This window comes from Pteropus medius, unplaced genomic scaffold (assembly GCF_902729225.1).
Source record: "Pteropus medius unplaced genomic scaffold, Ma_sr-lr_union100, whole genome shotgun sequence".
Taxonomy (NCBI): domain Eukaryota; kingdom Metazoa; phylum Chordata; class Mammalia; order Chiroptera; family Pteropodidae; genus Pteropus; species Pteropus medius.
The window spans coordinates 7,883,563-7,905,319 of NW_024352783.1; the positions used below are offsets into that span (position 1 = coordinate 7,883,563).

A 21,757-nucleotide genomic window follows, 5' to 3' on the forward strand; every position below is an offset into this window, starting at 1 on the left:
CCCTGTTCCTAATAGGCCCTGTTCCTACCAGTACTGGTCTGCGGCCTGAGGGATGGGGGGCCCTGCTTTAGACTCAGAAGACTCTGCTAACTCATGTCAAGCCTTTTAGTGGAGTCTAGTGCTCTCTCTAAAAGCCTGCCTGATTTTGCCCCCTGACTTTCTTCTGCATTTTGTAGGAATTTGGCAGGTTACAGCAGGCAGGAAATGTGTCAGCCTTCGGGGCTGCCAAGCTTAGCCCCATGCTTGGGTTTCTGATCTTCCCAGATGTGCCTAGCAGCTAGGCTTCTGAGCAGCAGCCAGTCCTTCAGGGCATGCAGGTCCCTCCTCTTCCAACCCATGTCCAGCCTCTACTCCAACTGTTTCCCTATCTGTTGCCCTCTTATCTCTAGTTCTTCAACACAGACCTTTATGGCTTTTATAGAACTCTGGAGCCCAAATCCTTGGTTACCAAAACACACTTTCCTTTTCCTAAGGACATGGAGGATTTACTCTCCTAGTCTTTCTAGTAGGTGGTAGTGATTGGGGGTGGGAGGTGGTCTATATTCCATACCTCTGAGAAAGGGGAGGAAAAACAAAGCAGTTAAATATCTACATTAGAAAGGATGATACTCCCACATAGCCTACAAATATGAGTCTAATTCAGTCTACAGAGCCATTAAGGGTTTTAAAGCCTTGGTGGGAGCAACTGGTCACAAGATAGATGGATACAAAAGCAAAATGGACGACACATGCTACAGCACAGATATACCTTGAAGATATTATGCTAAGTGAAATTATCCTGTCTCAGAAGGATATACTACTGTATGATTCTACTTATATAAGGTACCTGGGACTGGTAAATTCACAGAGACAGAGTAGAACGGAGGTTGCCACAGGTTGGGGGAAGGGAATAGGGAGTTAGTGTTGAATGGGTACAGAGTTTCATTTGGGGAAGATAAAAAGTTCTGGAGGTGGATGGTGGTGATAGCAGCATAACAATGTGAATGTACTTAATGCCACTGAACTGTATACTAAAAACAGTTAAAATGGTAAATTTCATATCATGTATATTTTACCACAATAAAAAAAAAGCTCGAGATAATCATGCTAAGAGAGATAAGTCGGACAGAAAAAGTTGAAAACCACATGATATCACTTATATGTGCGATATAAACCTAAAAGCTACAAACAAACAGAGACTCATGGACATGGACAATAGACTAGTGGTTACCAGAAGGCAGTGGGGGAGGAGGGAGGTGGGAGGAAGATAGGATAAAAGGGGTCAAATATGTGGCGACAGAAAGAAATCCAACTATGGGAGGTGAACATGCAATGTAAATATATATATGCCTTACTGTTAAAAAAAAGAGACAGAGATCAAGGACCACAAGAACAACAGAGCAAATGGGACATATCACATTCCATCTTACCACAAACCAGTAAAATAGTTAAGTGAATTTCATTTGACAACAATAAATTCTCCCTGTGTAATTAATAGTACTTTCAAGAATATCCTGCCCTATATAGCAAACTGCTAAGTACTCTTGCCCAATATGAATGTAAAGGGTCAAAGCATTCCTTTAAATCGCTGTTTAGTAGTTCTGCCTGGCAGTGTTCTGTTGTTTTGTCCATGGAACCCCAGTGCTACGAGGCTCTCTGTCCACTCTTGTAGTCTTGTAGTAGCATCACAGCCCTGCTCAGCACCATGTATGACGGGAATGTGACACCGCAATTTGTGTAGCACTGACTCCTGGCCTGCTCACATCTGTTCCTTCTCTCCTGCCTCAGCTTTCTCACCATCCTAACCCTTCCAGGTTGCTGTCTGATCCCATCTTCTCCAGCTCACGACACTCCAGATTTTTCCCCGGGTCTTTGGAGGCCCTCCTCCTCCCAGGCACAATGCTGGCTTTGGACTGCTCCCCTGGTAAGTGACCTGTCTGCTCAGCCCATGCATGGAGCCCTCCCTGTGACTGGCCCCAGAAAGCATACTTGCCAAGGGCAGCCAGGCCTTCGCTCTGACCCCATCTCTGACTTCTGACCCAAGTGGGGCTTGCTGAACCATTTCTCATTCATTCAACTGGCTTTTTTTTTTTTTTAATCTCTACATTTAAAATTTTTGATTTTGATGGAAAAGGGCTGTTTTACTCAAATTTGATAAGCACTGACTTTAGTGTTAAACATCACATGATGATTAATTACCCCATTATGAGACTCAGATTCTCAGGCAAGAATGCTTGAGCTTTTCCCACCTTTTCAACCCACATGCCTTACCGGGCATGCTGTCAGGTGACTGGAAATCAAGAAAAAGAAAACCAATTAGAAAAGTACACTAAAAACATAAAATATCTGGAATAAGACTAAATACATACTAATAAACTACAAGAAATGTGAATGGGCTACATTTCTCTACTAGAGGAACTTTAAGAATTACGTATAAAGCTGAACAAAATAATATACTTTGTATTAAAAAATAACTACAAGCAGAGATTCCCCCCGCCTCCCACCCCAGGAATAAATACCCTGCTATATAGCATATAACATGACCAAATTGGAATTTTTGCTCCCAGCAACATAAGAATGTTTTCCCTGCTAGGAATTTAACATATAATGTAATACATATATATTAATTACATAAATGGACTAAAAGAGAAAACACCTTATGAATTGCTCATCAAATGCCAAAAAGGAATTTGATACAATTCTTACCTATTTCTGGATTTAAAAAAATTCTCAGTAAACTCAAAACAGAAGCTTTCTTTAATTGACAGAGTATCAGGAAGCAATATAAAAAATCACATTTAAAGGTTAGATATTACTATAAATAAAAAACAAGACAGGAATATCTACCATTGGTAGCATTCGACATTTTCTGGACTTCCATGAATACAATTTAAAAAAAAGGTACAAGAGGTACAAATATTGGAAAAAAGGAAAGAAGTTATTATTTGCTATAGTCTAGCTCGAAAACTCTAGAAAATTAACAAATATAATTAAATGATGAAAAATGTTGAGATGCAGAAATTATAACAGAAATATTGATAAGGATAGCAGCTAATATTTATGGGGTTTCTCTTATGGTACAGCACATTGGTAAGCACCTACTTACTGGTGGCGGTCTATGGTAGAGGACCAGACTAACAGATCTGTGGAAGAGACTAGAAAGTCCAGATATCTAATAAATTCCCATTTACGTCTGGATCTATCAAGTGGTTAAACAAACACTGTTAGATAAATGATGCCAAAACAAATAGCCATCCATTCAGGAAAAAAGGTTACAATATTATCTAGTAAGAAACAATACTATCTAGCACAAAATTCACAAGAAGAAAAAATTTAAATATTCAAAAAAGAATATCTGGAACCTCATAACAGATGAATATTGATATTTTTAAGGTGTAACAAGCTCTGGGACTTCTAGGTAAAGATGGCAGATTGAACAGATGCACTTATTTTCATTTCCTCTTGAAGCCCCCCCAAAACCGCACAGAGATTTCATTTTTCCCAAAGGCATTAATTGATGGGGAAAAGGGGGAAAACATTCTGGCAGCTGAAAAGTAGATGGACCAGAAATAACTAACAAAGCATATCTATGAAAACTAAATCTCAAGCCAGCAGTAGAAAAGAGCAGAGACTCAATCTGATTTCATTGCAAAATCTCCTAAAAGATCAGGAAACTGGTGGCAGGAGGTATGTCAGGAGGTGACTACGAAGCTTAAAATAGGAAGACTGGGTTAGAAATCTGTTTATAAAGCAGTTAGAGCTGCAGATGCCCTCTCTTCTCTCCCACCTGAAGCCTGGAGAGTAGAATGGCGTCTCTGGAGAGGAGGGTATTAAGCACAATTCTTATCTATTTCTGGATTTAAAAACAAATTCTCAGTAAACTCAAAACAGAATCAAGCTTCTTTTAGTTACTAGAGCATTTGTCAGAAAACAATACAAAAATCACATTTCAAGGTAAGGTATGAACAATTTCCTTAAAACAGAGGAATCAGAGGAAGTTACTGGGTGCCATGGTAGTTGACAGACCCTCCCATCCCCAGTCCCTTTCTCTGATTTGCTCCCACAAACCCTGGCTGTCAGGCTGATGCCTACAGCAGAAGACTGGAAGGTCCTTCTCTGGAGAATCTGACCAGCCCAAGAGGAAAGACCTGAAGACACTGACCTCAAGACTCTGTCAAGGACATGACACAGGCACCATACTCTACAGTGAAGACCAGAGTCACAAACCTCACACACATGCTAGGAGCTGCCAGTCAGTTTCGTAGAGCTCCACATTTACATGTCAGCAGACATTCAAGGACCACTGAATAAAGCCTCTAGCATATAGATACCAAGGGAACAGAAGAACTTGTAGGAAAGAATCTAGGCAGGGAGAAGATTTGGAGATAAAAAAATCTATTATCCTCAGCAAGATTAAATGATGATATTACATCTGTGAAAAAAGAACAATGCTATAAAAAATTCAGGGTCCAAAAAAGAACTAGAACTTAAAAATAGGAAAGCAGATATATGCAATAGAATATTATATTATTCAGCCTCAGAAAGGGAGGAAATTCTTACATGTGCTATGACATGGATAAACTGCAAGGACAGTATGCTGATGAAAAAAGCCAATTACAAAAGGACATTTTATGATTCTACTTATATGAGGACTCTAGTCGAATTCATAGAAACAGGAAGTAGAATGGTGGTTGACAGGGGCAGTTGTTGCTTATTGGGTAGAGTGTCAGTTTTACAAGATGGAAAAATTCTAGAGGTCGTTGCACAACAATGCAAATATACTTAAAACTAGTGAACTGTACACTTGAAAATGGTTAAGATGGTAAATTTTGTTGTGGGTATTTTATCACAACTAAAGATTTAAAAAAATTTAAATGACATAAAAAATATGATAGCAGAAATAAAACATTTAATAGAATTTAGAAGATTAAGCCAAGGAAGTGTCTCAGAAAATAAAACTGCAAAACAAAGAGATAGGAAAAGCTGAAAAGAGATATAATTAGAGGACCAAGCTAGGAGGAGTTCCAGAGAAAGAAAACAGAGAAGAAGAAATTACCAAAGGAATAATTTAAGAAAATTAAGTCGCGAGTTACCTTACTGAAAAGGCAGTGAGTGCCCAGCATGATAGAAAGAAAAAAAGATACATACCAAGGTACATCACCCTGATTTTTAGAATTTTTAGAAACAACCAGCAGCTCCTATAAGCTTCTGGAGGTGAAAAACATTACATACAAAGTACCAGAAATATTTTGTTCTCACTGTAACACTAGAAACTAAAAGGCGATGGGGCAATGTCTACAAAAGTATGAAGGAAAATATCTTAAGAGCTAAAATTTTATATCCAACTAAACCATCAAGTGTCAGAGTAAAATAAAGGTACAAAGTCATAATATTTTACCTTCCTTGAGCTCCTTCTCAAGAAGATACTGGAAGAACCAAAACAAGAAAAGAACAGGACATGGAACACAGAAGATCAAAAAGAAAGAGAGGCAAAGATATGAGTAAAGGGAGATCCGAGTTTGACAGCTGCACACCAACACAGAGGGTAAGCCATGCTGGAGGAGGTCAGAAGCTCCAGGAGAGAGTTCCTCAAGGTGAGACTGGTTGAATCCCTCACATGTATGATGTATGGAGATATTTTGTAAGGGTTTGGGATTGAATTAGTGATATGTACCGAGCATGTGCCAAAACTCCAGACTCCCAGAAGGAAAGCAGATGTTCAGCATAAACCATAGTATATGTACCACCTGTCGAGGCACAAAGAGCTTCTCTTATCGATTCTGGGAATGGTGGGAACTCTCCTGAAATCCAAGTTACCAGACATCAGTCAAGGGCCAATCTTGCAAACAACCTTTGTCAGGATAGCCATCTCAGGCCTGTTACAAGCACTCTTTTCTGCACAGTGGCAAAAATGTGGCTGCCACAGCATCCAAGTTCTGCATTCCAGAGTAACCTTTCCAAGAAAATCCCTGAGAAGAGGCTGATTGGCCCAGCTCAGATTGGGTGCCTTTCCTTGGCCCAGTCAGCAGTGAGCAGGGCAGTCAAGGTTGCTTCTTTGTCCCCACGTAAAGTAGATGAAGGTGGGAGAAGTCTCACCCTACCTGTTGTGTAAACAATCTCATTGGTATTTCTATACCTTTAATTCAATATTTTTGTTCAGAAAATCATTTTTTATTACTCAGTTTCTTACGTGCACGTACAGAGAGTGAGAAAGGGGGCTCCTAAGCATGCTGGCTCATGAGATAAAACTAACCAGAAATATGGATGGCCAGGAGGTGACTGCATGCCTGCCACAACTTGGAACATAAAGCCTTTCATCTTCATTTTCCAGATAAATTTTACTTGCCTCAGAATGCAAGATGATACCTGGTGCCATTTAAAATGTCTACACAAATCGCTGTGTTTCACATATAGCTGCAGAAACCAAGACGCTGGGTGGCAAAAGGCCTCAACAGAGTAGATGCCAATGATGACATTCATTTTCTATTGAGAATCTATCTTTATAATGAAGTCAGGAAAAGAAACACTTTAATGACAATAAATCGAAGCATTTTACATTCTTTGAATTGTGCATGTAGTCCTCGGGAGACCTCTTTCAAAAGAGAAAACAACAACTAGAGCCCCAAATGGCCTGATATCGCCTAGGCTGCTTGCTATTGGTCAAGTATGTGTTAGCACTTGTCTGTGGGAACTCAGAGTCAGAACAACAGAACTGCTGGCAATGTGGGTGTTCTTTCCAGATGCAAAATAAGATTTGTTTTGAATAATACAAACACTGTTTTATTCTCTAAAAGAGAAGAATATGTAGCTCCTAGCTAATAGGTTAAAAATGGTTCAAAGATATCTTATTCATGCTTTTGTGAGAGCACGGCTATCTCCTACTAGCTGAACTCTTGCAATACAAATTAGGAAAGTGGACAGATTCAGAAAAATTTTCAAGTGTGTGACTCGCTATCTGAACACTTGTTTCTTGCTATCTGAGATGCAAGAAGTAAATCTGAATAATAGGAGATACTTGTGTACATCTTAATCTAAGGGAGGGGTTAGCCAACTTCTGTAAAGGGACAGATAGTAAATAATTTTGGTTTTATAGGTAATGTAGCCAAAAGGTCTCTGTAGCAACTACTCAACTCTGCAATTGTAGTATAAAAGCAGCTATAGGCAATATGTAAATCATTGGGTGTAACTGTGTTCCAACAAAACTTTATTTATAAAAACTTGTGGTGGGCTGGATTTGCTCCCTGAACCATGGTTGGCTAAACCCTACTCTGAGATTTAAATCCAGTATAACAGGATCAGATCTACATTATTACTATTTCAAATGGCAAAAGCTTTGATATAAAATGTTCATTTTACTGTCTTTAAAAAATAAGATGGGGCCAGGACCAAATGAAAAAATTCTGAGTTTTAGTATTCAGGATAAGAACATTTTAGGCACACCACTCGGAAAATTTCCTATTTTCTGGAAAATGTTTTATCAGCCTTTTATGTTTATATTTTAATTGAAAAGATGTAGTTTTAAAAAATTGACTTAATTATCACATGAGTTTGAAGTGCCATAGCAGACATGTGAATGGAGCCTAACTGGGCAGGCTTCCAAGGTCCATTCTGTTATATACTTAGGTGGACATGAGTGACTGGGGAATGAAGGCCCCATCCAAAGACCTCCCTTAGAACCTCCCCTGAACACCCATTTTACGGTTATAAATCACCCCTACATTGAGACACAAAGGAGTGAAAAGCCATAAAATAGCTGCTGGTTTGGTCCTGCCGCAAGTGCCCAAGCAGTTAGTACTACCCTAACCTTTCCGTAACCTTAGCATCATTATGCCATCATTATGCCATCATTATAATATCATGCATATGCCTGGAAGTTCGTGAAGCTAATTATAACAGAGTGAATTCTGGGTAACTGCATGAGCAGTAGGCAAAGGGTTATATAACAGCGGAATATCTATCAAAATGACCTCTCATGCCAATCATCTAGCCCCACCCATCACGGCCACAATATAAGGTTTACTTCTGGAATTCTACGGCTCTGCAGCCGCCTTTGGTGTAGCCCATTTCTCTCTTGAAACATAATCTTACTTTTTCCAAATCTTGCTGATCTGTAGTTCTTTTCTGTATTGGTGAAAAGAACTGAGGACCGCTCAGTGTCACTGGGACAACGCCAGATTTTAGATTGCCTCAATGGTAACAACTCTATATTTTAACTCCTTAGGTTCTCTGTTCTTCCACTTTACAATTTTGCTCAGAAAGGATGTGGTTTAATTATTGGCTGTAATACATCTTTATGGCCTTTTCCCTCAGACTTTTGCCCCCAATTATATGTTATAATGTAATATTTGATACAAAGAATATATTTGGGCTCTATATCATAATAATAAAGTGGTTATCTGTGAATTCCACCTCCCGAATAAAAGTTAGAGTACAATACCTTGCATCTTTCTCTTTTACTTTATTTTATTTTGATTATTTTTTATTATACAAAGTAATACATGGGTAGGTTAAAGTTATAGTTTGATATGACTTATACTCAAATAGCAGTTTCCACCCTATCTACCCCTTATTCATTTCCCTGATCCACCTATGTAAGTTCTTCTAACTACCTTTAAAAAAGAAACAGCTTTGATGAGATATATTTCACATACCATAAAGTTTACCCTTTAAAAATGTACAACTCAGTAGCTTTTAGTACATTCACAAAGTTATACAACCAATACCACTACCTAATTCCAGAACATTTTATCATTCCCAAAAGAGACCCTGTACACAGTCATGCCTTAAACTCCCTCCCCTACCCCGGGCAACCACTAATCTACTTTTTGACTCTATGAATTTGCCCACTCTGAACATTTCACATAAAGGGAATCATATAATATGTGGCCTTTTGCATGTGGCTTCTTTCCTTTAAAAAGATGCTATTAAAATTTTTTTCTGTTAAAGATTTATATGTTCACTGTAGACAATGAAAAATACACAGGAAAGCATGAATAAATTTAAAGCACTCATCCAGAGATAACCACTGTTAGCATTTATACAGCATTTGTATAAATTTCTTTTACAGAACTGGATCATACTACACAGACTGTTTTAAAAACTAACTTTTGACTTAACATAGTATGCACACTTTTTTTTTGCACAAAGCGTGAGTTTTAAGCTTGATTCCCCTATTGTTAGAAATTTCTATCATTTCCAGTTCTTTTAAAATAATTTTAAATAAAACTACAATAAACTTGCTTGAAATTATATTTTCATAGGCATTCATGATTATTTTCTTGAAATAATTCCTGTGTTAAAGGGCACACTCATTTTTGAGATTCCTGACATACATTGCTAAACTTCCCTCCCAAAAGGCAGTATTCATGTACACTCCCACCAATGGTGGAGCAGATTCTCATTCCGACTATTTCATCATGTGAAAAAAAATCTTACAATACGGTAAGTAAAGAAATGGCATCTCATTTTTTCATTTGTATTTCTTTATAAGTGAGACTGAACAATTTTAATGCTTAGTCTGAAAAACAATTTTAATATTTTTGGCTATTTATAATTATCTGTTGGTGATTAAAAGAACGCTTTAATTTACATGGAATTCACTACAATGAGCTCAAGGATCGACAGCCACAGACAGCTGTCAGAGCCTGTGATACAAAGAACATACTCAGAACTCTGGAAGGCAGAATTATCATTTTAAGTCCCTTGGAGACAAACGAGGAACACAATGGAATGCAGGCGTGCAGGTGTGCACAACTGCAGGTGTAAATACTCTCCAACTGGGACACAGCAAAAGCCAAGTTACCATCACTCTTTTTGTGCTTGAACTCCCACCCAGAAGGCTTGAGTCTCATTTTCACTTGAAATAAATCCATTTTCCAAATGTTCGACTCTCTAATCTTTTCCCCAATGCACTGTGTACCTTGCCTACAACTGTCCCCAGCCACACAGGCCTGCATTCTGTCCCTCCAATATATCAAGCTCCTTTCTGTCTCAATTGTTCCTGCTGCCTGGTGCTCCTTCCACCCTATTTCCACTGGCCTGGCTCTTCCTGTCATTCTGGTCCAAGTGTACACATCACTGCAGACAGGCTTTCCCCATCTAGAGTGCCCCCAGGCACCAATGCACTGTCCTGCTTAGTTCTCCACAAGGCCCTTGGTCCTATTGCCCTGCATTTCTCTTTTCTTTTTTGTTGTCTATTCCACTACCCTTAACCCGCCTGTTTCCTGGAGGTCTAGACCTGGTTGCTGAGCATAGTATCCAGCAGCTGTTCAGTTGATATTTGTTAAGTGTATGTATGTACGCATGAATAAAATTTGTTTGGTGACTGTACCCCAGTCTTGAACTAAAACTAGTTTGGTCCTTCCAAAACCTGGATCAAAACTGTTGGGAGCCCCCTCCTGACGCCGCTGGCCTCGGCCTGATGCAGCGCTACTCCTAAGGCAATAGTAACTTCCAGTTCTTAACTACCACTGTCTCTACAGCCTCCACCAGGTTCCCACTAGTCCTCTGGCCTCAGTGCTTGGAAAATAAAATGATAAACTCTTCAAACTCTGATTCAGCGTTGGTTAAAATTAAGAGATAAAATGTGAACCACAATGCTATGCGATGGACTGATTTGGAAAGAAAGAGTCTTGTTGATAATTACATTTTCTTACTAAATTATCTTCACTAAATTATCTTAGTAAGGGAAAGATAAGAAAGAGATAGTCAGAGGATATTTTTATACAAGTGACTATAGAAACTCTGTGAAGAAAAACACTAGTCAGGAAGGGCAGAGGTCTTATTTGAGTTTAAACCCATGGAGCTTCTGTTACTCATCATAAATCACAAGTTATTCTGTTTAAAGTTTCCTGAGAAGGAGCAAAGAGCTCCCTGGGCTATTCAATTATTCACTACAATTTTTTTTTAATCTTTCTGTAACAAAGACTTTAACTATGAAGTATACCATGGCAACAAAGCTTGTAAAACAGGTTTTTTTTTTTGCAGGAAATAGCATTTATTTACTAATATGTAGAATGCTATAAGGAAATAAATGTACACTTAAGCAGTAAATGAACTCAAGAGCCTTGAGATAAATAATCCACTGCTCGCTTGCTCGTGTGCGCTCTCTCTCTCTCTATATATATTTATATACATGTATGTATGTGGTGTAGGGCTTTTTGTTTGTCAGAAAGCTTCAGAACCGTTAAGTCTAGCCTTGTAGAACATCTGAAATAAGCAGTGCCTCTATACAGCAGCTCTGCCTTATCTGCGGTTTTGCTTTCCATGGTTTCAGTTACCCATGGTCAATTATGGTTCAAAAATATTAAATAGAAAATTCTAAAAATAAACAATCCATAAGTTTTAAACTGTGTGCCGTTCTGAGTAGCATGATGATATCTCAGGCCCCCGCTCCATCCTGCCTGGGATGTGAGTCACCCCTTTGTCCAGTGCAGCCACACTGTATACACGACCAGTCCGTTAGTCACTCAGTAGCCATCTCGCTTGTCAGATCTACTGCCTCAGTATCGGCAGTGCTTAGTTCGAGTAACCCTTATTTTACTTAATAATGGACCCAAAGTGCAAGAGCAGTGATGCTGCCATTTGGAAATACCAAAGAGAAGCCATAAAATGTTTCCTTTGAGTGAAAAGGTAAAAGTTCTTGACTTAATAAGGCATATTATCTTTCATCATCACAAGAAGGTTGAGTACAGTGTAATAAGATATTTTGAGAGACCACATTCATATAACTTTTATTAGAGTATATTATAATTGTTCTACTTTATTATTAGTCATTGCTATTAATCTTCTGTGCCTAATTTATAAACAACTTTACCATAGGTATGTATGTATAGGAAAAACTGCAGTTTCAGACGTCCGCTGGGGGTCTCTGAACATATCCCCCATGGATAAGATGGGGGAGGGGTGGGGACAATGTAAATCCAAACCCAACTATGGAACCTCTTTCTCCATGGTGTCTGTGGACCAACTGAGACTTTCTAGCACTAAAACTTTAGTGCTTTGGTCCTACCAACACCCAGGAGATGCCACGGGATGGCGCTCTGCAGGTTTGAAGACAACAGCAGAGTCCTTGTTTCTCTCCCTGTTCTGATGCCCTTGGGCCTCAGCTAGGCTAAGGATGGTCAGTTTGCCTGGCCCACTGCCTTCCCTTAGCTGAGGAACATTGGCTTGTAACACACTGACAAATGGGCGGAATTAGCTCTAAATCTCTGCAAAGTCCTGGTACCTTCCAAGAAGCATGACTAGGTGTGGCTACTCCACACCTCTGCAGGTGGCATTTGGCTGCGTTCCTAGGGCCTGCTGTCCCTGGACTACGTGGCCTCATTGGTGATTTGGTCAAGGTCATAGGGGAAATTTAAAAGGGTGAGTTCTGCCAACACCCTGAGTAAACTTCGAAGCTTGGAAATGAATTCTTCCCCAGAGCCTCCAGGTGAGAATGTTGTTCAGCTGACACCTTCATTTCAGCCTACAGTACCCTGAGAACCCAGTCATACCGGGCTGGACTCTCTGACCTGTAAGAATTGTGAGCTCATCAGTAGGTATTGTTTTAAGTCACTGAATATGTGGTAATTTGTTACACAGCAAAAGAAAACTAAGATAGTGACTTAAGATGAAAGCAATAAAAAAATCCTTGGCCATTTCCATCCAAACTATTTTCAAATTATGTTTCTTATAGCCAACTTAGGTATCATTTTACATATTTCTTTCTTTCTACTACGATACTGCTCTAATGTTCTAATTTTGGCACTTTAAATCTGTGGCCTATAAAACTTTAAAACACAGCCTGGTAAAACTTGCTAAAAGTTATGGATTCTAGCTTTGGAGAGGCAGGTGAGATATATTCAATCCTTACCTATGCCCTTGACCAAATAAATCACCAGTGAGGCCACATAGTCCAGGGACAGTAGGCCCTAGGAACGCAGCCAAGTGCCAGAGGTGTGAGGTAGCCCTATCTAGTCATGTTTCTTGGAAGGTACCAGGACTTTGCAGAGATTTAAAGCTAATTCCACCCATTTGTCAGTGTGTTACAAGTCAATGTCCCTCAGCTAAGGGAAGGCAGTGGGCCAGGCAAACTGACCATCCTTAGCCTAGCTGAGGCCCAAGGGCATCAGGACAGGGAGAGAAATGACAAGGAGGACCTGCAGCACCACACTTGTCATTGTCGGCTTCAAACCTGCAGAGTGCTGTCCCGTGGCATCTCCTGGGTGTTGGTAGGACCCAAGTACTAAGGCTTTAGGGCTAGAAGGTTGAGGTTTCCTATCAGCCAAGAACCTCTGTCAGCTCCTTCTCATGTGCTCCCACCAACAGTGCACTGAGTTCTTTTTATGCTGCAGAGAAAACACTCGGCTTTTAATGGGTTATTGTGTTTGGTCTGCCCAGGTAACTTCCCTTTGCCATATGCATAGAGGAGGTTTTACAAGGGTGAGGGTCACCTGGGGTCTCTTAGGATTCTGCCCATCATAGCCATCATCTTGGTTTTCTGCCCCTTCAGAACCCTAACTGGTATTTGCCTTAGAGGTGGAAATTTCTGTCCTAACTCTAAATTGGAACTAAACGCAGACAAGAAAGGGAGATGCAGGGGCTCCATGGGACAGGTCTACCCCGGTTTGGGATGTAGCTAACAGGCATAAGAAGCACCAAGCTCAGGACTGAGTGTTAAATTTGCAGGGCTTTCCCGGAAATCTGTCTTTTTCAAAAAAAGATCCAAGGAAATCTAAATTGAGCAGAATGTCTGGAAGGGTCTCCTCTTCGATGAGCACCATTTCATCTCAGTGCAGCCTCACTCCACAGTGAGTGTACGCTCATGTTCTTTCACTCGGCCTCAATCCTGGAGCTACCACAAGACACCAGAAAGCCGAACCCGGGCTCAGTATGTGGGTCTGGCTGGCTATTCTACCTGAGTGCTGCTAAACTGGAGTGGCCACCTTGAGTTACTTAAATTCCAACTGATATAGTTGCTAAAGTGATGACCTCCTCATTCTGACCTTCCAAGCCTAACGCTTGGTGTGAGATAAACCTTGATGAAAACACAAATGTCCTCACCTCCTTCAGGCGAGGTGAACCATTCATTGCTCAAATGTCACCTCCTCAACCTTTGTATTAAAATTGTATCTCTACCCAACATACCCAATCCTCCTTCTCTGCTTTATTTTTCTCTATTGTGTATACCACCTTCTAATATTGTACAATATTTTACTTTTTTATTTTAATTGACACTCCCCATGAGAATGTAAATTCCATGAGAGCAGAGATTTTGCCCATTTCATTTACTGCTAATTTCCTAGCACCTGAAATATTATCTGGCACTGAATAGGCTCCTCAATAAAAATTCATTAAATTAATATGTGGAGTTTTAACATAATCTATCACGCTTTATATTGGTAGAGTAAAAACAAAGTTATTTTAAGTAGAACTGCATGTGGCTACTGGTTTTCAAAAAGACTGTGAACCATCTGAACTTTCTACAATTTTCTTTTTGGCTTCTTAAGTCTGAGAGAACAAGACTTATGGGGCATCTTAGACAAAAAGGTCTAGACAGAGAATATTTTATGAAGAGTAAATAAATTACATACATACGATTTATATTTCTCTCTAAATTTACAGAGATTTAACAATGAATGAAAAGTATTCTTCAGGCAAAATGAGTTTTGGGTTTCAACAAATGTAAAACACTTTGAGAACTAGTTTAAGATGTTCAAAAACCAAAAAATATCACTGGAAATATTCTCGCTGTTAGACTAGAAATATCTTATTGTATAATTCCTCCTTGTAATATAATTATAACAACATTATATGTTAAAGGGTTAATTTCTTTTGGAAATTTTAAATGCCTTTTCATATCCATTCTAGCACTTCTCTCAATCCATTTCTGTAAGGTGGGGAAATGACAGTGCAGTCACCATCAGTGGTCACTTCATTCCTAGAAGACTGCTCCTTTTCATCTTCAATTCTGCTACCATTCCTACTTCCTTTACACTAAGACCTCCTGTACTCAGCTTCCTCTCCCTAACTTCTTATTCTTTCCATTTCCGCAACAGCATGGGGGGCATGCTGAGGGATGTTGCTACTGAGATGGCCTTCCTTTATGGGATGGTTTCAAGCCTTAGAATGGGACTGAAGCACAGAGTGGATGGAATAGCTAAAAGAAACAACAATGAGTGAGAAGCAAGTTTGTAGGTTGGGAGCCTCTATTATTGGTCATTAACGACTCATTTTCTTTCTTTCCTTTTTTTAACAGAAAATGAAAAGAAGGTAATATCGAAGATACAAGACATGTTTCTTCTTGAGTAGAGAGAGTCTGATTTTGCTGCTGCTACAAAGAGAATCCCAGCTCTGCAGCTTTTTGACCCTCCAGGCTGGGTCTTGGCTGAGGCCTGTGTCATCTTTCTTTCTTTTCTTTTTTTTCCTCTCCTTTCCTCCCCTCCCTCCCCCTCTACCTCTTTCCCTTTCTTTTCTTCTCTTTCTCCTTCCATTCCTCCTTCTCTCCCCCCCCCCCTCTAGTCTCCTAAAGCACAGAGGTTGGAAAAAAAGTGCTGTGGTGCCAGCATCATCAGAATTTTTAGCAAAATGGGGTAAAGGGATGGGAAAGCTGAGCCTGAATGAGAAGAGTGGAGTAGCAGTTGGCAATTTTAAAGAAGGTGTCTACTTAATGGGAAAGGTAAAAGAATCCAACTTCTAGAAGAAAACATAGAAAAATATTTTCATGACCTTAGAGAATAGAAAAACTTTCTTAAACGTGACACAAAAATCACTAACCATTAGAGAAAAGATCGAAAAAATTAGACTTAATTAAGAATTCTGTTCAACAAAAAAGCAGAAATTTAAGCTACCCTAGGGGATGATATTTGTAATAATACATCTATTTGACAAAGGACTTGTATCCAGAATATATAACAAACTCCTGAAAGCAGTAAGGAAAAGAAAGGCAATTTGATTTTTAAAATGGACAAAAGACCTGAGCAGGCACATCTCCAAAGGGAATGCCCAAGCTCAAGCTCATTAGCCAACAGAGAGATGCAAATCATAATCACAATGAGAGACCACTATACGCTCATCCAAGGACCAGGAGTAAAAAACTGACAACACTACATATTTGTGAGAATGTAGAAAAACAAATTTCCCATATAGTGCTATTGGGAGGTAAACTGTACAACTGCTTCAGAAATCTGTTTGGCACTATCTACTTGAATATATGCATACCCTACAGCCCAGTAATTCCATCAGTTATAGATCCAGAAGGAATGGGCACATTTATGTTCTAAAAGACATATATAAGAACATATCAACACTATTTATAATAGCCCTAGCATGGAAATAACCCACTTGTCCATCAACGGTAAAATGGATAAATAAATAATAGTATCATCATATAATAGGTTATTAAATGGTGAAGAAAACCAACTATAGCTATGTGCAACATGGACATGGATAAAACTAAAGCTATATGCAAAAGCTATCTGGCTATGCAACAAGCTATATGGATAAACCTTAGCATTGTGTGAAAAAAGCCAGATACGAATATTAGTTTTTCACTGCATTTTATAAAGTTCGAAGGCAGGCAAAACTAACAGCATATTTGTAGAAAACTATACAATTACTACTAATATACTACTTTTGTAGAAAACTATGAGGAAAATTGAGAATAACAGCTATTGTTGGGAGTAGTGAGGGGTTAAGATTAAAAAGTCACAGCAACAAACGGATAAGACAAACAAACGAAAACCCACAGGGGAAACAGTTTAGTGGTCACCGGAAGGAAAGGGGGGAGGGTCAAACATACGTTGACAGAGGGAGATTTGACTTTGAGTGATGCACACACAAGTAATATACAGATGATGTATTATTAAATTGTACACTTGAAAGCTATATCACTTTATTAACTAATGTCACTCCAATAAATTTAATTAAAAATAAATAGCGATTTAAAAAGAAAAAAGGGTTTGGGGGAACTGGCAGTGCTCTATTTCTGGACATGAGTAGTGATTGCATGGATTTTCACTTCATAATTCATGAAACTAGTAGATGTACTTCTATCTTTATATATGATATTTGATAATGAAAAAGCTTAAACTTATATCGGGTATTACTTTTCTTGTCTAATTTTCACAAAAAACAAACACTGTTCTGGTAAACTTAAACTCCTAAACTAAATGCCAACAACTCTAAAAGAAATAGAGAAACTCTGAAGGCTCAGTTACGCGGGACCTTTATGTGAATTTTAAAAAGGCACCTGCTTTGGGAAGATGATTCAGTAAAAGCTGTCTCTCTAGGCTGAAGTAGACTGTTAGCAGTGCTTAGGGAGCTTTTATCTTCTCTGAGCAAAAAAAACAAAAAACCCAAAAAAAACGTATCCTTTCTCATAGGAGATGTAGGTCCACATTTATGTATAATGTCTGTTGGATAGACTGCAGACTGACTTTTGGTCCCACTTGCCTTTTTGTCTGGGTACCTACGTGCAGCGCACAAATAGCAAACTCTGCCTGGCAGCCCTGCCCAGGAAAAAAAGAAAGATGACAATTACATGCACACCTGCCCATCTGAGCACATGCACACACACAACACGTACTGGCACTGGATGCCTACTGCCCAGACCTGGCTAGACATGGCTGACACTGCCCCTTACCGCATAACCTTCTGTCTTCTTCTGGCACCATTTCAGTAGAGCATTGCGCTTGGAGCCGCCATATTCCCGGGCCAAGGCGGCCAGAGGATCTCTTCTTTCCACACTGGTTAGAAAGAAGAGCACATAGTAAAGAGAAGGCGCTTATTTTTAGAACCCTCAAATATATGAGAAATAATTAACTAGATTAGAAAAGCAAAAGTCTAGGTCATTCTAAGTGAAACTAAAGAAAAACAACTAACTCAGTCACATTAACAAAATATTTTTTATTATGTCTCGTGGTATAAAAGAAAAATTAAATTGTGTTTCTTGGATGTCAGAGGTCTGAGGAAGAGGTTTTTTTTTTTAAATCCACATTCTGCTCTATCCCTCTAGCCTTTTATTTATTTAAGTACAGTATCATTTTAATTAAAGACACCAATAAAAAATACTCTGCATGTTTTAAAGGCTACACCCATATCCATATATCATATGAAAGGTAGATTCGAAGGGCATTTTTAAAACATCAGATTGGCTGCTTTAAAGGAGGTGATGGGAATGGAGATGAAAGGTGAAAATTACTCAAAAGAGGGGCTTTGCACATTCCAAAGGTGATACTCATACTCCTTAGCTTGTGGTACATTAACTCAATTCTGAGCACCCATTTAGCCAAAGAAAGTGATTTTACTTAATACCATGGCATTCCAAGAGCAAGAGTTTAAGTGCCCCATCCTCAATTTTCTGTAAACATCTATGTTAATTTTTATGCTACCTAAAATTATCCAAATACTAAAAAGGATTTAAGATCATACAGTTTCTTCTATGATGAATGTCATGAAATAAGAATTATACTCCTATTGCATTTCGAACAGCACTCTATTTCCCTATACCTTGTGCAGGTGTGCAGGCATAGAGCAAGGAGAACAGAGGGCGGTGCGTCTCTGGAGTATCAACTGTAGCAGGCAACAACTGAAGAGTAACAGGATTTACTCTGAGACGTATACATCATCAGGGCACACATACAAGAATGTTCACAGCAGTAATGTAGGGAAGAGGCAAGAGAACTAAAATGTTAAATCAGGCTAAATTCAGAGACTGCAATATGCTGGTCAGCTCTATGCCAGACCACAAGGAAACCTGAAGAACAAAGGAAGATTTCTGCTGGGATTACTAACAAACCATTTACCAGTACTGTGAAAGAAAAACGGTCTTTAAGTCATGCCCGACACAAAATAAAATCACTCATTCCCTACAGCTGAAACCATGGAGAACCTAGGGATCAAAGGCTGAGAATTGCCAGCAGGCCTTTTGCACTACATATTCTTACCTTTACTCCTACATACTCTCATCCTTCCACACTGTATGTCCATACCATCAATGGAAAATGGGTGAACAAAGTCTTTAAACTGTAATTCACAGAAACTAGCAATGGTATATAAACTGAATTTCCTGAACACTCAGGGTCCCTCTCAGTGTCTTTTTCTGTCTCTTTCATTATCTTTTACTCTGTCCCTCTACTGTCTCCATCCCTCTGAGTCTCTCTCAGGCTCTCTCACGCTCTACCTCTAAGAGGAGACCATACTCTGTCTATGGAGTATCACCCCTTCTCTACAAACTTTCTTTTTGACTCTATCTCTGGCATGCATTTGCATTCTTTCTTGCGCTCAGCCAAGAACCTTCTCTCTGGGTGCAGGGCTTGAACTCCCCCCTGCCCCCGCTTCCACTTAGGGGACTCTGCCCTGTCTTGCATGAGCAGCACTTTTTATAATGGCAAAAATTGGAAAAAAACAAAGGTACATCAGGAAAATAGATAAACTATGATATGTTCGCACAATGGAATACTGTATAATAATAAAAACTAATAAATTACAGATGCATGCAATAACCTGAATAGCAGGAAACATTTTTAATTAAAAAACCCACAATGTTTCCATGTATACAAAATTTTAAATATGCTAAATAACATATTGTTCGAGGAAATAAAATATATGGTGAAACTGTAAAGAAATACAAAGAAAGACTTATATAAAATTCAGAATGGCAGTGACCATAGAGGGGGGCAATGGAGGGGCAGAGAGGTGATGTAAATAGAAGGGGCTGATACGAAATTTCAAAGGTAATAATAATTTCAAAGGTAATAATAATTTTCTTCTTAAACTGGAAGATGCGGTGTCCAGGTGGACCTCCATTGTGTTGATATTCTTCACATCTTACAAACATTTTATTATTATTTTGTATGCGTCCAATACTAAATAAAAATATTTTAAATGACTTAAAAAGGAGTAATGGAAAGATTCCAGACCTTGGCAATCTGAATCAAGGTTGAGAGATTTTAAGAAAAACTTTATACTTAAAACTTTTCTTGTATAATCTGATGACTGCTTTTCCTTGTATTTGGCATATTTGTAAACTCAAGTTCATGAGTTTCTGTGGTCAGAGTCACTGTTCACTTTGCCTGTGTTTACTGCGCCTGGTCTCATTTCATTTCACAGAGCAAAATATCTAGGCTCAACAAAAATAGAATACTAAAATGAAGGTTTAAAAAAGTTTCTGCATAAATATATGACTAAAACATCTACCAGACAGCTTTCTTTAAAAAACAGAGCTAACTAGATAGAATCGCAAAAAAAAAAGTGAACTTCTAAAGTGAGTAATTTCTATTCAGTCATTGGTTTGACTCAATGACATGAATATAAACACAAATAAATTAATTTCACTAATTTAAGCTTTCATGATTAAGGGTACAATATAAATAGCATATTAATATACACACAGTCTTTTGTATGCATTTCTGGCATAAAGAAAAGAACGATTATGGAATAGCACAAATTCTGGTCCTTAACACCTGTTTTGATTATTTAAATCTTTTGCACATAAACAAGACTGATATGTAATATCTGAGGCTTTAAATTAAACCTCTGAATGATATGACTTCATCTATTTGGTTTCAAATACAGTCTATATGCAAAGGTATGACAAGAACTGGACTTATTCAGACTTTTACAAAATCCTCTTCTAATACTCATAATGGTAGTTATAATGTCTGTTAAAAAGCCATTATTCCTAGAGTAGCCAAATCCTTATTCATAAGTATTTACTAAGTGAAATGCTATGTGTGTAGCACAACGCAAGGGGTTGAGAATGCCACCAAAATGTAAAATGAAGTATTTATTATCCACTAAATTACAGCCTAAATGGGGGCAAAGGCATGCATGCTATGCAACAGTGAATTAAATACCCAAATGAGTATAAAAACACCAAAGGCAAAGAAAAGGGGTGTTGATGCTAGCACGGTAGTTAGCAAAAATCTCACAGAAGGTTTGACCTTGAAGAAGTGGTATTTAAGAGTGTGAAAGGATGAAAGAAAGACAGTTCAGGTCAAAACCTTGTAAGCGATCAGAAATGCTTGCAATATGTTGCAAAGGCAGAGAATAAAACAGGCTTTGATGGAGTGAAGGGCTGAGACATTCTGACAGGGGAGCTGGGATGGGGCTAAGTTGTGGAGAATCTAGAAGATTTGGCTAAAAAGTATGGACCAAAGTGCAGATAACAGAATCATGGGAGGTTTCTGACAGGGTCTGCACAAGATTCACTCAGTGTGACTCAATATGAAGAAGCAGGAAAGCGAGCAAGGGTGGGGAAGTAGTTGAAAGAGGTTTGCTATGGCCTGGGTGACCACAGCACTGAGAAGGGAGGAGGTGGGAGAGGTGTGAGAGCAAAGACAGGCCCTTAGAGACTACTCCTGGCAGTCTCTGTCCTCTCCATCACCCACTCCAACCATCACATCACTGTTGAAGTACTCTCTAAACACTAATTTTGAAATGCCCCTCCAATCCTCCTTATACGCCACTCTTTATACTGTACCACTATTGCTATTCAAAATCAAAAGCAAAATTCCACAAACTTAATGGTTCCCCACTGCTTTACCAAAATGAGTACAGACCTCTTACCTCGGCAATGAAGACCATTTGCAATATGGCTCTAACTTGCCTTTCCAACTGTGATATCGTAACCATCTATCCACTTCCCAGCCAATAGTGATTGGACAGCCTACTGTATATATGCCAGGGTTCCTGCCCCATGAAGCCTACAGTCTCATTCAATCAAATGAACCCACCTCTAGTTTCCTGATCATTGTGCCAGAGCTCCTTGTGATGATACTATCTGGGCCACTGGCAG

The 21,757-nt window shown here is 38.9% G+C and overlaps 1 protein-coding gene across 3 annotated transcripts in view; it reads right to left on the reverse strand.

Moving 5' to 3' along the window:
- SPECC1 (sperm antigen with calponin homology and coiled-coil domains 1) overlaps positions 1 to 21,757 on the reverse strand; it is a 189,548-nt gene that overhangs the window by 31,350 nt on the left and 136,441 nt on the right. For all 3 annotated transcript variants that reach the window (XM_039847476.1, XM_039847481.1, XM_039847477.1), the window contains one exon: positions 17,603 to 17,705. In XM_039847476.1, the coding sequence (XP_039703410.1) occupies positions 17,603 to 17,705 (103 nt within the window). The remainder of the gene's footprint in view (positions 1 to 17,602; positions 17,706 to 21,757) is intronic.